Source organism: Emys orbicularis, chromosome 6, assembly GCF_028017835.1.
Source record: "Emys orbicularis isolate rEmyOrb1 chromosome 6, rEmyOrb1.hap1, whole genome shotgun sequence".
NCBI lineage: Eukaryota > Metazoa > Chordata > Testudines > Emydidae > Emys > Emys orbicularis.
The window spans coordinates 128,053,789-128,070,440 of NC_088688.1; the positions used below are offsets into that span (position 1 = coordinate 128,053,789).

Sequence of the window (16,652 nt, forward strand, 5' to 3'; positions counted from 1 at the left end):
TCTGAGGCAAATCTGTTAACATTCTGATCAAATGCTCTCCAATTTGTGCAGGTGCTGGTGAGATTCATGTATTCCGTCAGCAAGGGTTACAGGAAGGTTACTTACCACAACTGGCGGCACGGCTTCAGTGTGGCACAGACCATGTTCACGCTTTTAATGGTATATCTTATATACGACTACTATGTTTTCCCTCTTAACTCCAAAGCATAGTTTTATTTACAGGGACTCTTATGTAGTGAGTAGAAATCTTATGTGTTTTCTTACAAGTCTCTGCCAAAGTCCTTTTTTGAAAAAGTCTTGTTAATAAAAAATACAAAACTTAATCTAGAGGGTAATTCACACAAGGCAAGTGGGTCTCGGTCCCCCTCTAGTGGGTGGTCCACATAAATTTATGACCCTGATATTACTTCTAGCTGATGAAGGTACAGTAGTCCTTTAGTGCTAACGGCAGAGCTCTGATACTGCAGCCCCCAAGTTCAGACCCAAGAACAGCTGTTTATAGCAGGACGTTTCCCTTCAAGGAGTTAACATTTTATGAACAATAACAGCCCAACTGGAGTGGTCTTAAATGGTTCAACACAGACCTGTGCCCAGCCGGTTTCAGCCCACCTTTGGGAGGTGCTTGTCCTCTGACTCCATCTCAGGAGGGGATGGGGGAGGATATATGAGTTAAGGTCAGTACGGCATTCAGATGCTATGGTGACAAGTAACACCGACACATAAGGATCTCTCATATAGGTAACTAAGACACACACACATGCTCTGATCTTGAAATGTTTTTCCCCTTCCCTTTCTGCAATTCTTGTGCTAATTCTAGAGTGTGTCTTGTATGTAGCTTCACAAATTCCATGCTTAGTTCTTTAATTGTGTTTAGCGTAATAGACTCCTACTCACCTAGCAGACTCACTCCGATTTATTTTCTATCAGAAATACTAACGAAAGCATGTGATTCTCTCCCCCTAGACTGGCAAACTGAAGCGTTACTACACAGACCTTGAAGCCCTTGCTATGGTAACTGCAGCTTTGTGTCATGATATTGATCACAGGGGCACCAACAACCTTTATCAGATGAAGTAGGCACTTTTCTATTGCTTTAAATGATTCCACTCACTGTGCGCGTGTAATGGTGGAGTGGGATCTAACCGAATTCACACCACATCCTGTTCCCACTGACTCTATCTGACTCTCTGCAGAAGCTGTAGTTTGATAGCGCAGACCAGGCTAGTGTAGCAATCGGTGTTTGGCCAAAGCAGCAGTTCGTTTTTTAAGAGGGGACATTAAGCTAGAGAGATACTGGAGGTAGGGGGGAAATGCTATGCATGACCCCCAAAACTTGAGCTTCAAAGTGGGAGCCAGGAGTGAGCTGGTCACAACCCCTGCTGGGTTTCTAAGCAGCAAGCTGGGTCAGCGTGTCATGGGTGGTTACTCTTTGCTATTACATCAGACATTCTGCTCATGCTTATAGTCTAGGGCAGAGGTGGGCAAATTACAGCCCACGGGCCACATCCGTCCCACAGGACTGTCCTGCCCGGCCCTTGAGCTCCCGGCCAGGGAGGCTAGCCCCCAGCCCCTCCCTGGTGTCCCTCCTCCCCCGCAGCCTCAGCTTGCCATGCCACCAGCGCTCTAGGCGGCAGGACTGCGAGCTCCTGCCGGGCAGCGTGGCTACGAGGGCCGCTGGCCTGCCCCAGTGCTCTAGACCGCGCGGCGGCGAGGCTGGCTCCGGCTGGGCGGCACGGCTGCCAGTCCTGGTGCTCTGAGCGGCATGGTAAGGGGGTGGGGAGCAGAGGGGTCGGATAAAGGGCAGGAGGTATGGATAGGAGTTGGGGCAGTCGGGACAGGGAGCAGGGGGGGTTGGATAGGGGGTGGGGTCCTGGAGGGGGCAGTTATGGGTGGGGGATCCCAGGAGGGGGAGGTCAGGGAACAAGGAGCAGGGGGGGGTTGGATGGGTGGGAGGTTCTGAGGGGGGCAGTCAGGGGGCAGGAAGTGGGAGGGGACGGATGGGGGCGGGGCCAGGCTGTTTGGGGAGGCACAGCCTTCCCTACCCGGCCTTCCATACAGTTTCAGAACCCCGATGTGGCCCTCAGGCCAAAAAGTTTGCCCACCCCTGGTCTAGGGGAAAGCATACAGCTGAGCTAACCGCAGCACACAACCTCACTACTTCAGTGGCTAGTCATGCCCCTCCTACACAAGTAATGCACCCGCACGCCGTGGTGCTTGCTGGCTTCATTGCTCTAGTGCTCTCATGAGCTGGTGGGCCTCTCTCACTCCCCCTCCCTGTACAGGATTTAGCTGTGTGCAAGGATTTGACTGTCAGGGCTTTGCACTGGGATTTCACAGATGTTCTATAAAATCTAGGAAACTGTGCAAGGGCTACTGCTTTTCCTGTTGTTTTAAATCAATAAAATATGTTGAGTTCCTAAAGTAGAGTAAATCTGCTCACCCATTATAATAAGGGCCATTTATTAAGGGTTAATAAATGATTCAAAGATATAAGCATGTTAGACATGAGTAGGTGTTTAGATGGTTTAGAAGTACTGCAGTGAAAAATGTTACAGCTGGTTAAAAGCCTAAGAATCGTTTGATCAACTGATAAGCCATTTATTTAAAATAATATCTATTAACCCTTTATCCGCTAGCTAAACCTAGATATAAAGCGTGATAAACTGAAATATTAAAAGAAGACACTCTGTAAAACTCCCTTGTTCATTACTGTTGTACTGACTTCTGAATTTTTAATTTACACAATTAGATCTCAACATCCTTTAGCAAAACTTCATGGTTCATCAATTTTAGAGAGACACCACTTGGAATTTGGAAAGTTCTTGCTTTCAGAAGAGGTTTGTAATGCACATTATTAATGGAGGAGTTTGGTTGATTTGCTGTCAGCTGAATTTTAATTGTTCAGCACTCTGAAGTTTCACTTTGCAGGGGTCTGTGCCAACATTTTATTTGGGTTCAGATCTCTGAGGACTTGAATTTATTCCACCAGTTCACTTAAAGTTTTACATATGAACCAACTCCAAAGTCAAAGTGAGATTTGGTTAAAATGGCAGAGTTTTTCTTGGGTTAGTGGTGAAATCATGCAGAACTAAAAAGTTCACCTGCTTTCCTTGCAAAACTCTGGTGCACGAACTGTTTTACAGGGCCTACCATAATGGGGCTTCGGGCACTACCACCATATAAAAGCTAAACAAATCAGCCCGAGATTGCTCTTGAGATTTGTGAGCCTCTTCCCTGAACATAGTCCGTGTGTGATGAAACTGAAACCAGACGACATGGGGTTCACACAGCTCTAATCCTGTAAAGGAGAATCTTCAACTCCCATGTTTTATCAGGCACTTCCAAATATCTGAAGCCTGTGAATACTTCCCTGTACTGCAGACATTCCCTCTAATGCGTACTTTCAATCCTCTAGCTAGGGACAGTGAAAGACATATCTCCAGTCTGCCTCTACCTTCTGTAATTTGGTATGTTCATTATATACATAAAAATACTTTTCACGTACACAGCACTCTCCATCTGAGGCTCTCCCGGCACTTTACTGGCTTGCCTCACTACTGCCTAGTGAGGTAGGCCAGTGTTGTTCCAGTTCTACAGATAAGGGGGAAATGGAGGTGCAGAAGTTAAGTGACTTGCCCAAGTTTTAACAAGGCATCTGTGACAGAACCAGGGAGAGACCTTGAATCAAAGCTTACAGGTTTCTTAAGTAAGAGGACTCAGAACCCATAATGCCCATTGACTGGCTTTAATCATCCTTCCCCCACTATGGGCCAAATCCTGACAAATTCATTCAATTAAACTTTTACCTCAGGCAAACACCCATTGAAAACAATAGGAGTCCAGTTATATGCTGAGTAACTACTTCAGGGTACTGGGCCCCATCAAATGCCCATTTAAATCATTGGGTGTCATTCCATGGACCATGGGAATTGGATTGAGCCCTCAGCCCTGCATTTTAACTGTAGCTGAAGATGTTACACAACGAATTAACACCCATATTCTGAGATGAACAATCCACGGGATGTCCAGAATCACGTACTAAACTTTGTTTTCCTTTAGTCCCTGAATATCTACCAGAATCTCAACAGACGACAGTTTGAGCATGTGAATCATTTGATGGAAATTGCTATCATAGCAACTGACTTAGCACTTTACTTCAAGTAAGTGAGTCGTGTATTTCAGCAAGCACATTGCAAATAGCTGGTCACATTAGTCTAAAACATCACAACCGATTGTCCAGGCTCTCTGTGGGCAGAACTCCTATTAACAGCGGCTGTGTCTTCAGGAGACCATGTGTGTGCTGTCAAATATTACTTAATTTAAAATCATTTAAAAACACTGATTTTGATTTAAATACATATTTTTTCCTAATTGATTTTTGTGAGTTTTAAATTGCTAACAGAGTGATTTTGTTTTCCTGGTTTCTTTAGTTAGTTTCCTTATTAATACATTACACTTCAGATTTTACACTAACAGTTTCACACTAAAAATACTGATCAGTGCCAAAGAACAGTCCTTGGTCTTGTTAACATCCATTTGAGAATAGCATAGCCTCAAACAGAACATAGACAAGCAAATGGCCCATGCTATATTTGCAACTAACCTTCCAATATAATTAATTTCCGCAAGTCGTGACCAGGCTATACTCATCCATCAGGGTTTGCAGTATGAAGTCAGAGACCTGGGCTTCTAAGCAGGGCCGGATTTCCAATTAGGCACAGTAGGCACGTGCCATGGGCCACTGGTGTTTTAGGGACACCTTACCTCTCTAAAACTGTGTGCAACACGAAGGTCAGCTGTAGGCGGGCTGGAGGGGGAGGCGGACAGCGCTGAAGATCCCATGCCTAGGGACACGTAAGGTGTAAATCCGGCCCTGCTCCAAAGTCATCTAGTTGTTCTGGAAAACACAGTCCTTCATTGCCTAAATACGGGCTTATCTTTAGGCTCCTGTTTTGAAAATGTCGGACAGCGTATAAGAATGTTCACAATAACTTTAATGTACTGAAAGTGTAACTTCACTGTTAGCACTGAAGCAGTTTTATTTAGAAGTGAACATTTTATGCCACTAAGAAATACTGTTGGAGCGATGGTGTTCTTTCTGATATTTACATGGCAAGGATTTGTAAACTTGTTAAGGCACACGAACAGTCCCAGTGAAGTTATGTACCTGCTTGAGGATGAGAGTCAGTACTTTGGCTTTTGGCTATGGCAGTATGGCACTATATAATAGTAGCATTTATAATTTAGTTCAGTATAAGTTTTAATCTAAAGTTGCAATAGCACAACTTTTCAAGCTGTATTTACAAAGCCTCAACCTGACTAAAACTGATCTTTGCAACATTTAAGTGCTTTACAATTATTTAAAACACTCTGTCCTATTTAAAAGATTCAAATAACAATAGATTGTTGGGGTGGTCACTTGGCTGGGGTAAAGCCCGGGCAGCAATTGTTGGAGTGAGGGATTGCTCACGTGCAGTGTTTCCATGGGAAATCAAAATGAGAGCTGCTAACTCCATATTTAATGCATTCATTTCCCTACCTCTTTGGGTTTTTTGAAGAAAGAGAACTATGTTTCAGAAGATTGTTGATGAGTCCAAGACGTATGACAACGAAAATTCCTGGACTGAATATTTGTCTCTGGAGACCACAAGAAAAGAGATTGTCATGTGAGTAAATAAAAACCTCTTGATAGGCAAATGGTGAATTGACAACTACGCCCCTATTAAATAAGTGTCTACTAAGAACCGACTGCATAGTTTAGCACAGCATGCGATATTTTCCTATAAGGGATATTAAGACAACATTTTAGTATTTAATGAAGCTTGGAGCCAAAGTATAGTGGCTTTGCATTCTGGGCTATTCTTGAAGGGTAGCCATATAAAAAGATATTAAAACAAAAGCCAAATCTCTTTTTAACTTCCTCTGTACTAAAGAATTATATGGAAATATAGCAGAATTTGTTTTTAAGTGTGTGTATAGGATGAAGTCACATCTAGGTTAGGGTGACCAGATGTCCCGATTTTAAAGGGACAGTCCCGATTTTTGGGTCTTTATCTTATATAGACTCCTATTACCCCCCACCCCGTCCCAGTTTTTCACATTTGCTGTCTGGTCACCCTAATCTAGATAAGTGTCAAGTAAACATTATATTCAAATTCTAATTGCAAGTATCCACATTTCTAATTTAAATTGCTTATTCTGCTTGGATGTATTTATGGCAACTTTCAAGATTAACAGAATCCTATGAGTTTTAGGGAGCAGACATCCAATGACAAAAACTGAAATTATTGCAAGCCCCACACAGAACCAGAGAGCCCACTGATGAAGAGTTGCAAGAAGTCTGCTTTGGCTTAAACGGTAAGGGAGGCCAAAGCCTCCCTATTGATGAAATCAAGGATAAGAGTTTGAAAGCAGGGTGCCATCCAGTATGAATCTGAAGCCTGGTCTACATCTAAAACTTACTAACAATAGCTGCTCCGCTCAGGAGTATGAAAACTTCACACCTCAGAGACGTAGTTAAGCTGACCTAAGCCCTGTGGTAGACACTGCTTCTTCCATTGACCTAGCTACCACCTCTCAAGGGGGTGGAATTACTACAGCAACAGAAAAACCCCTTCCATTGCTGTAGCAAGTATCTACACCACTGCAGCATACAGGGCTTCAGTTGCGCACACTCTGAGTAACCTACTCTTGCAAAGTAGCCAGAAAACTCCTCTCAATGAGAAACCTTTTACTCTGCTTCACAGCTCAGATTCAGAATGCACTCATGGGGATTGCATGGATGCTCTGGAGAAAGAAGCTTTCCTCTGCACCATCGGAGCCACAGCATAAGTAGGGCCCTACCAAAGTCACAGCCATGAAAAACACATCACGGACTGTGAAATCTGGTTTCCCCCTGTGAAATCTGGTCTTTTATGTGCTTTTACCCTGTACTACACAGATTTCACGGGGAGACCAGCATTTCTCAAATTGGGGGGTCCTGATCCAAAAGGGAGTTGCAGGGGGGTCACAAGGTTATTTTAGGGGGGTCGCAGTATTGCCACCCTTACTTCTGCGCTGCCTTCAGAGCTGGGCAGCTGGAGAGCGGCGGCTGCTGGCCGGGAGCCCAGCTCTGAAGGCAGCGCCACCACCAGCAGCAGCGCAGAAGTATAGGGTGGCAATACCATACCATGCCATCCACCCTTACTTCTGTGCTGCTGCTGGCGGCAGCTCTGCCTTCAGAGCTGGGATCCCGGCCAGCAGCCACCGCTCTCCAGCTGCCCAGCTCTGAAGGCAGCACCGCCGCCAGAGGCAGCCCAGAAGTAAGGGTAGCAGTACCGCAAGCCCCTCTACAATAACCTTGTGACACACACACCCACCACTCCTTTTTGGGTCAGGACCCTACAATTACAACACCATGAAATTTCAGATTTAAATAGCTGAAATAATGAAATTTACGATTTTTAAAATCCCATGACTGTGAAATTGACCAAAATGGACCCTGAATTTGGTAGGGCCCTAAGCATATGACTTAGAACAGGGGTCCCCAATGCGGTGCCCGTGGGCGCCATGGCGCCCGCCGGGGCATCCATGTGCGACCGCCTACTGGCCGCCGGACAAGCAGCCGCCAAAATGCCGCCGAGAAGTGGCAACGTCAAGAAGTGCTACCGCCGAAATGCCGCCGAATTTTGGCGGCATTTCAGCGGCAACGCCTCTTGATGACGCTGCTTCATGGCGGCATTTCGGCGGCTGCTTGTCCGGCGGCCATGGTCCTCGGCGGCTAGTCGTCCGGCGCCCGCCCCACGGGAAAGGTTGCGGACCACTGACTTAGAAGATTCTCTGTTCTGTAACAGGTCGTGTTCGGAACATGGCTTTCAGCAGACAGCCCTCTGGCTTCCTCTTTCCTTCACACGTCCTTTGTACAGACCATTTACATGCCAAGACTTCCTCTGAGGCTTGTGCAGAGGGAGCCTTCAGAATCTGGAGTTAAGACTTAGGAGTGACCATCTCAATAGCTGAAAACAAACTACAGTTACAACAACCGAACAGGTCCATCAGTGGAGTGGGTTGTTGTCTGAATAGTATTTTTAGGCACAGAGCTTTGGGGTCTGATTGAGACAGCCCACTGAGTATCAGCTCTTCTGACTGGCTAAAGCAATTTCTAACAAATTTTAAGCCTTTATTAGTCCTTTTTATTATGGTTGCAAAAAAACAAAACAAAAAACCCACCAACCCCCACCCACCCCAAAATACCCACACTCATCCTAAATGCAGTGTTGGCAACTTTCAAATTTGTAGCACAAGTTTTGCAATGTTTGGTGTTTTTCTTGAAACCCTAGGCCCAGAGAGAGTATCAATGGGATCTTGGCTTCAAAGTTGCCTAAAACAGTTAGGTGTTGTAATACTGAGCACAGCAACACCTTTAAAAATCTAGGCCCCAGTTCCTAAGGCAGGTGATTAGGGGAGAGTCACTTTAGATTCTTAAAAAAAAATAAAAAAAGAAGTTATTTAACCCTCATGGCTGGAGAGAAAAGCTTGAAAACATGAAGCAAGTACACCCTGAAGGTTCACACTAGAAGGCAAATAAAAAGAATCCCAAACTTACTTTTTAAAAAAATCAAGATTTTTAAGCTAATATGATTTCTGAATCCTTGGGATTAACAGTACCAGACAAATAGAATGAAACAATAGCACAGAGGCCTGAATGCTGACCCCCTCTATAGAAGTGAGGCCCTCAGTGTAGGGTGGGGAAGAGGCATGCTCTGTGAAGGGACTGTATTTGTGGCAGAACAGGCCAGTGCAAAGTGTGGGTTCCTTATGCTGATAGATAGATCTAAACTGCCTGCTAGGAGAATGTGCAGGGATCCTACTTACCAAAGTCCAGGGGCTCCCTGTAGTAGCGTTAGATAGGGTTCCTTATTCCACAAAGGTGCTGGGTTTGGAGCAGAGGAATCCTTTTCTCCCAATCCTTCTTGGATCCCTTGTATAAATGGTTTTGTTCTAGGAGTGGGGAGTGTAGCATTAGCACTGACAGAAATGCTACCTGTCAGTTAAATGAGGTGTTAACTCTGAAGCATAATGAGCACTTAAAGTCAACATTGATAACTGTTTCATTGCTTATCAGTTTAGCAGAAACATCCAGCTAATACAGGCTTTAGTGTTGTGCTTGAGACATACCACCCCTTCCTCCCCAGTCTGACCTCCACATAGCTCTGAAACTCAACTAGTTTAATTACTGTCAGTGCAGCCAATTTAATGAAAGCTCCTCCTTCTCCACCAGCAGGAACAAAGTGAGCCCTGACCTCAGACAGGAGGAAGAGTAATTTAGCCATAACAAGGGTGTAATCCTCACTGGCCATGATCTCCATCCCCTGGCCAGCAAACAACATCCAGCATTGTACTTGGGTAGCACCATGGCTGCGTTAACCTCCCTCACCCCCCCCGCCCCCGACACTGCCATCACTTACGACTACAAGCCCTGGTGATGCCAAAAACCAGCCCAATAACTGTCAACTCAGCCAGGATCTTTGTGGTGTGGGAGTGTAGGCGTGCGGGACTCACCCCTGTGGCGCCTCCTGCTGGTCGTCTCCGGGAATTAGCTCTCCAGCTGTTGGAGCGCCCTCTGCAGGCCGGTGTCCCGCTACCGCTTGGCCCCCGTGTCCCTCCTGGACCCAGTGCCCTGTTGTCTGGGGTGTTGCCCCCTGGCAATAACCCCTCACAGCTTTGGGTCTCCCCCTCCCAAGGGAACCCTCACCCACTATAGGGTGGCAAAGATAGTTAAATCTAAAGCTGACTGCGAAGAGTTACAAAGGGATCTCACAAAACTGGGTGACTGGGCAAAAAAACCCAGGAGATGAATTCAGTGTTGATAAATTCAAAGTAATGCATATTGGAAAACATAATCCCAACTATACATATATAATGATGGGGTCTAAATTAGCTTTTACCACTGAGGAAAGATCTTGGAGTCATCGTGGATAGTTCTCTGAAAAACATCCACTCAATGTGCAGCGGCAGTCAAAAAAACGAACAGAATGTTGGGAATCATTAAGAAAGAGATAGATAATAAGACAGTAAATATCATAATGCTCTTATGTAAATCCATGGTACACTCCTACCTCAAATACTGCATGCAGTTCTGCTTGCCCCCTCTCAAAAAAGATATTAGAATTGGAAAAAGTACGGCGAAGGGCAACAAAAATGATTAAGGATCTGGAACAGATTCCATATAGTAGGGCCCTACCAAATTCACAGTCCATTTTGGTCAATTCCACGGTCATAGGATTTTAAAAATTGTAAATTTCATGATTTAAGCTATTTAAATCTGAAATTTCACTGTGTTGTAATTGTAGGGGTCCTGGCCCAAAAAGAAGTTGTGCGGGGGTGGGTCGCAAGATTATTGTGTGTGGGAGGAGATGGGGGGGGTTGCAGTACTGCTACCCTTACTTCTGTGCTGCTGCTGGCGCGGTCTTCAGAGCTGGGCAGCTGGAGAGCGGCGGCTGCTGGCCGGGAGCCCAGCTCTGAAGGCAGCGCCGCCGCCAGCAGCAGCACAGAAGTAAGGATGGCCTGGTATAGTATTGCCACCCTTACTTCTGTGCTGCTGCTGCTGCTGCAGCGCTGCCTTCAGAGCTGGGCACCCTACCAACAGCTGCTGCTCCAGCCTCCCAGCTCTGAAGTCAATGTAGAAGTAAGGGTGGCAATACCGTGACTACCTAAAATAACCTTGTGATGCCCCTGGAACTCCCTTTTGGGTCAGGACCCCCAATTTGAGAAATGTTGGTTTCCCTGTAAAATCTGTGTAGTATAGGGTAAAAGCACACAAAAAAGACCAGATTTCACGGGGGGAGACCAGATTTCACAGTCTGTGAGGCGTTTTTTAAGGCCATGAGTTTGGTAGAGCCCTACATATGAGAGACTAAAAAGACAGACTATTCAGCTTGGAAAAGAGATGACTAAGGGGGGCATGACAGAGGTCTATAAAATCGTGACTGATGTGGAGAAAGTAAGTGTTATTTACCCCTTCACATAACACAAGAACTGGGGGTCACCAATGAAATTAATAGGCAGCAGGATTAAAAAAAGGAAGTACTTCTTCACACAACACAGTCAACCTGTGGAACTCATTGCCAGGGGATGCTCTGGAGGCCAAAATTATATATAGTGGATTAAAAAAAGAATTAGATAAATTCATGGAGGACAGGTCCATCAATGGCTATTAGCCAAGATGGTCAGGGATGTAACCCCATCCTCTAGGTGTCCCTAAGCCTCTGACTGTCAGAAGCTGGGAGTGGATCACTCAGTAATGCCCTGTTCTGTTCATTCCCTCTGAAGCATCGACCACTGTCAGCAGACAGGATACTGGGCTAGATGGACCACTGGTCTGACCCAGTATAGCCGTTCTTATGTTCATTAAATTCTGACAAGTGTCTAGTTGTAATAATTGATACTGGATAGTGGTCTAGCATATGTTCTATAGTACTTAGAATAATTAAACACAGACATAAAACCTCACTGCAGTCTCTGCTATTAAATCTTTGCTAAGAAGTTGCATAAGATTTTTGAGAATTAGCATAGCAGTAAGACCTAAAAAGCAAACCCATCTGATCAAAGAAAAGTACAGTAATCACAAAACTGTTTTGGTGGCAGGCAAGAAACACAGATACACTAGGTTTAACTCAAGATACTACTGCATACTGTCTGTCCCTGGTTTACAAAATGGTTCTCCTCAATCTTTAATGCTTAGCGGGGGAGAGGAGAGAAGTGGAAAAGTGTAGTACTGTTAAATTACAGTATAGGCCCTGGATCCAGTGGGAACAGGAGTGAGTGCTTCAGAATAGAAACTAACTCCAGTTCTGGTTCTGTTCTCCAGGGCCATGATGATGACTGCCTGTGACTTATCTGCGATCGCTAAACCCTGGGAAGTGCAGAGTAAGGTCAGACGCCTGATACACAATGTACTCCAATATATTGAAACACGCTCTGTTGTTTGAAGCCTGCATGAAAGAGGCTTCTCCTTACTTATCCTGGCCAAGTTTCCAGCAATGCTGGTAGAAACGATATTTTTAGATTGACGAGCCAAGACCTTTTAGCTTGATGTTATTTTATTAGCAATGATGTAAGAGCTGAAGCGTCAGGGCTTACCAACACCACCTCTTCCCTCCCAGTGTTTCCATAGAAGGTTTTTATGGAGTTGTATAAAGTTTAAGACATTTATATACAACTGGACAGTTGTTAACATTGGACTGTCGCAGTAACAGTTACTGTGCTGAATGTAAAAGTAGGTAAATAAATGTAAAAGCAAACATATCTAGAGACCGCACCCAGTGCTATGAATCACTAGGACAGTTAGCATCACACAGAGGGGCAGCAGGGAAAACAGTGCTGGCAACTCTGACTTTATTGCCAGTCTCATAAATTCAGGATTTTTCTTAAAGTCCCCGCTCCTGGAATCATGTGGCTGAGAATCTCAAGTAACTTTCACTTTAAAAAGCATTTAGTCCTCATTGTTACAGAAAGTTTAGAAATAAAAAACCCAACTGCACAAAACCATAAGACAAACTCCAACATTCATATTTTAAAACCTCACTTTTTAAGGGTTGGGGAGGAAGAGTCGTGGAAGCTTCAGATTGGTAATACTGGGAAAGGGCAACTGTGTCTTGGGGAATGTGGCAAAGAATCCACTAATGCTGTGACTGTCTCCACCCTAAGCCTCATTGTAAAGTCCTGCTAAGGACCAGCGGGGAGCTGTTCATTGACTGACATGAAGGAGCAGTAGACCGAAGAGTCGGCTGCCAGAGTCAGAGAGTTTGCTTCTGCATTTCATAGCCCCAGGGTGATTCCACTGATCTCAGCGGTGCGATCCTGCTGTGAATTTGTTAACCAAGGGCTTGTCTACACAGCAAGCAAGGGTGTGAATCTACAGCACTACCACTACCATGTGCAACAACATCCTACGTGGGACATTGCTACAGAGCAATAGCAGCGTCCACATGGGACATTACTGTGTGGCAAGTTGGCATGCTGCAGATTCACACCCTGGTTTGCCACTCAGTAACTCATCGTGTAGACAAACTGAGTAGAGAATCTGATGCAGCGTGCTAAGAGGATCACTTGGCTGTAGTCTGGGATTTGACAGACAAGATTGCAAGGTAAAGGAGCAGGGACTGTAACTCTCCGGTTAATGGAGATAAACTGTTTCAGATTAAAAACCCCGAACTGACTAGCTTTTATTCCAATGTAGGTAGCTCTCCTAGTAGCAGCTGAATTCTGGGAACAGGGAGACTTGGAAATAAGTGTACTCCAGCAGCAGCCTATTGTAAGTAGCACATGAGCTGCGGAAAGCTCAAATTCATTCATTTCCTTCTAACAAACCTCTTCACTGACAGCAATACATGAACAGGGCTGGATGCTTTGACAACATGGGAGACCCTGGGGGAAAAAACCAAAAAGCTACCCCTGTAATAGACATGAAAGTTGAGATCAGTGACATACATAGCACAGGTTCCAAAATCTAGCTCTGCTAACGAATGTGCTTTTTTTTTTTTTAAGTGAAATGTTTGTTTAGTTAATTTAAGGAACTTTAGGTTCCCCTTAGCATTTAGTCAGAATACAAAGATCCTTCAACCTGGTACTATGGTGAGGAGCACAATAGAAAACAGTATCTAGGGACAGATGGTGGCAGATGACAGAACAAGGAGCAATGGTCTCAAGTTGCAGTGGGGAAGGTCTAGGTTGGATATTAGGAAACACTATTTCACTAGGAGGGTGGTGAAGCACTGGAATGCGTTACCTAGGGAGGTGGTGGAGTCTCCTTCCTTGGAGGTTTTTAAGGCCTGGCTTGACAAAGCCCTGGCTGGGATGATTTAGTTGGGAATTGGTCCTGCTTTAAGCAGGGGGTTGGACTAGATGACCTCCTGAGGTCCCTTCCAACCCTGATATTCTATGATTCTATGATTCTATGACAGAAGTGGAGAAGAGAGACTGTAGCTTGCTAAAGAAAAATGATGAAAATCCCTAGCCCAATAATGTCATTGTTTGTGTGGGAGAAGGAAGAGGTCTGGAAAGGAAAGCTCTTGAGAATGATACAGCAGAAGCGTTAGGCTGATTTGCGACATCCCTCAAGGCAGAATAGTTCTAAAGGGAAAACAGACAGATGTGGCATTTCAGTGTTCTCCAAAGAAATCCTGTTCTCTTCCAGCCTATGATGGACAGGAAGAAGGCTCCTGAGCTTCCAAAGCTTCAAGTCGGTTTCATTGACTTTGTGTGCACATTTGTCTATAAGGTAAGCGATTTGCACAGCAGAGAAGGAATGCTTGCTGATGCAGCAACAGGGATGGTTTTTAAAAACCACTTACTCTAGCAAAAACTAGATAAGCAAATTTCTGTCTGATCAGTGAGACTTGACCAATACCTAGAATGTTAATCAACAAGACACGCGCTCGTCTTTCCCCTGACCAAAGAGGTGGGATCACATCCTCTGCCCAACACACAGCAGTGCAGGGCAGCCTTGAACCCAGCTCAAAGGGCATCCAGAGCTAGCGCTAGTGGAACGCAGAGCAGTCTCACCGTGCCCGACAACCCCAGGACTGGTTGATTGTATAGAGCCGTCGTTGCACCTCTAGTCATGAGCTGCACTGGGCCCAGGAGATTAAAGCCAAGAGTCCACATCAAACTACATATGGGGCAGTGGAGTAACGGGTGGGACGGGTACACAATTCCACTCCTGTTGAAATGTAAGGACACAGAGTGGGCTCAGGGTATCTCTTGAGGGGCCCACAGGAGCTGGTCCAAGAGGTAACTATAGCTGAACCGCTCGGTAATGGTGATCCTACTGTAATTAAATGTAGCATCCTCGTAGGGCTACAGAAAACTCACCGCAGTAACATTTAACTATAAAAACGGGAACTACGCAAAAGTGAGGGCGCTTGTTAGATGGAAATTAAAAGGAGCTGCCAGAAGGGTTAAATGCCTGCAAGCAGCATGGGGACTATTTAAAACATCATCTCAGACTAAAGATATACCCCCAATCATAAAGGACAAGAAGAGGAACAAAAGAATGCCACCATGGCTAAACAGCAGAGTAATAGAGGCCATTCGAGGCAAAAAGGCATCCTTTAATATTTGGGAGTGAATTCCTAGTGAAGGTAACTGGAAGGTGCACAAACTCTGGCAGGTTAAGGGTAATAAGGCAGGCCAAGAAAGAACTTGCTAAAGATGCAAGAACTAAGAGTAAGAATTCTTTCAAGTACATCAGCAGCAAGAAGCTTGCCCAATAGGCAGTGAAGACCCTAGATGACAAAGGCGCTAAAGGAGCACTCAAGGAAGACAAGGCCATTGCAGAGAAGCTAAATGAATTCTTTGCATCGGTCCTTACTGCAAAAGGATGTGGGGGAGATACTCACACCAGAGACATGCTTCCTGGGCGACAAATTGGAAGTAGAGTCCCACATTGATATGTCCGCAGAAGAGGTTTTCGAACAAATTAAACAGTAATAAGACACCAGGACCAGATGGTATTCCCCCAAGAGTTCTGAAGGAACTCAAATATGAAATTGCAGAACTACTAACTGTAGTATGTAACCTACTACTGAAACAGATGACTGGAGACTAGCTAACATAATGCTGATTCTTAGAAAGGGCTCCAGCAATTACAGGCCAGTGAGCCTAATCTCATATAAACTGTAGGGGAAGTTGCGGGAAGAGTCAACACAGCTTTTGTAAAAGGGAAGTTATGTCTCACCAATATATCAGAATTCTTTGAGGGTGTCAATAAGCATGTGGACAAAGGAAAAAGATAGGAAACAAAGGGTACGAATAAATGGTTAGTTTTCAAAAAGGAGAGGGGTAAATAGCAGGATCCCCCCAAGGGTCTGTGGTGTTCAGTATATTCATCAATGATCTGGAAAAGAGGGTAAACAGTGAAGTGGCAAAGTTTCCTGATAATGCAAAATTATGCAAGGTAGTTAAGTCCAAAGATGACTGCAAGGAGTTAGAAGGGGATCTTGGGTGACTGGGCAACAAAATGGCAGATGAAATCAAGATTGGTAAATGCAAAGCAACGCATGCTGGGAAAAAATAATCCCAATTACACATACAAAATTAGCTGTTACCACTCAAGAAAGAGACCTTAGAGTCATCGTGGCTAGTTCTTTGAAAACTTCGATCCAATGCACAGCGGTGGTAAAAAAAGCTAACGGTATGTTAGGAACTATTAGGAAAGGGACAGAAAATATCAAAATGCCACTATATAAATCCATGGTGCACCCACACCTTGAATACTGTGTCCCGTTCTGGTCACCCCATCTCTAAAAGGATATAATGGAACTAGAAAAGCTTCAGAGAAGGGCAAAAAAGACGATCAAGCGTATGGAACGGCTTCCATACGAGCAGAGACTAAAAAGATTAAGGCTGTTCAGCTTAGAAAAGAGACAACTAAGAGGGGATATGATAGAGGTCTGTATAATCATGAATGGTGTGGATAAAATGAAGCATTATTTACCCTTTCCCACAGTACAAAAACCAGGAGTCACCCGGTGAAATTAATAGGCAGCAGATTTAATACAAACAAGATGAAATACTTTTTAACCTAATGTACAGTTAACCTGCAGAACTCATTACCATGTGACTGCTAAAAGTATAACTGGGTTCAAGAAAATAACTGGATAAATGAATAG

At 44.7% G+C, this 16,652-nt stretch overlaps 1 protein-coding gene across 1 annotated transcript in view; it reads left to right on the plus strand.

The window, feature by feature from the left end:
- The window catches only part of PDE6B (phosphodiesterase 6B), a 38,027-nt gene that overhangs the window by 18,696 nt on the left and 2,679 nt on the right, over window positions 1-16,652 (plus strand). Inside the window, exons 13-20 of the mRNA XM_065405932.1 lie at window positions 52-159; window positions 964-1,073; window positions 2,750-2,837; window positions 4,060-4,160; window positions 5,559-5,666; window positions 11,849-11,912; window positions 13,220-13,294; window positions 14,177-14,260. Of these exons, the coding sequence (XP_065262004.1) occupies window positions 52-159; window positions 964-1,073; window positions 2,750-2,837; window positions 4,060-4,160; window positions 5,559-5,666; window positions 11,849-11,912; window positions 13,220-13,294; window positions 14,177-14,260 (738 nt within the window). The remainder of the gene's footprint in view (window positions 1-51; window positions 160-963; window positions 1,074-2,749; window positions 2,838-4,059; window positions 4,161-5,558; window positions 5,667-11,848; window positions 11,913-13,219; window positions 13,295-14,176; window positions 14,261-16,652) is intronic.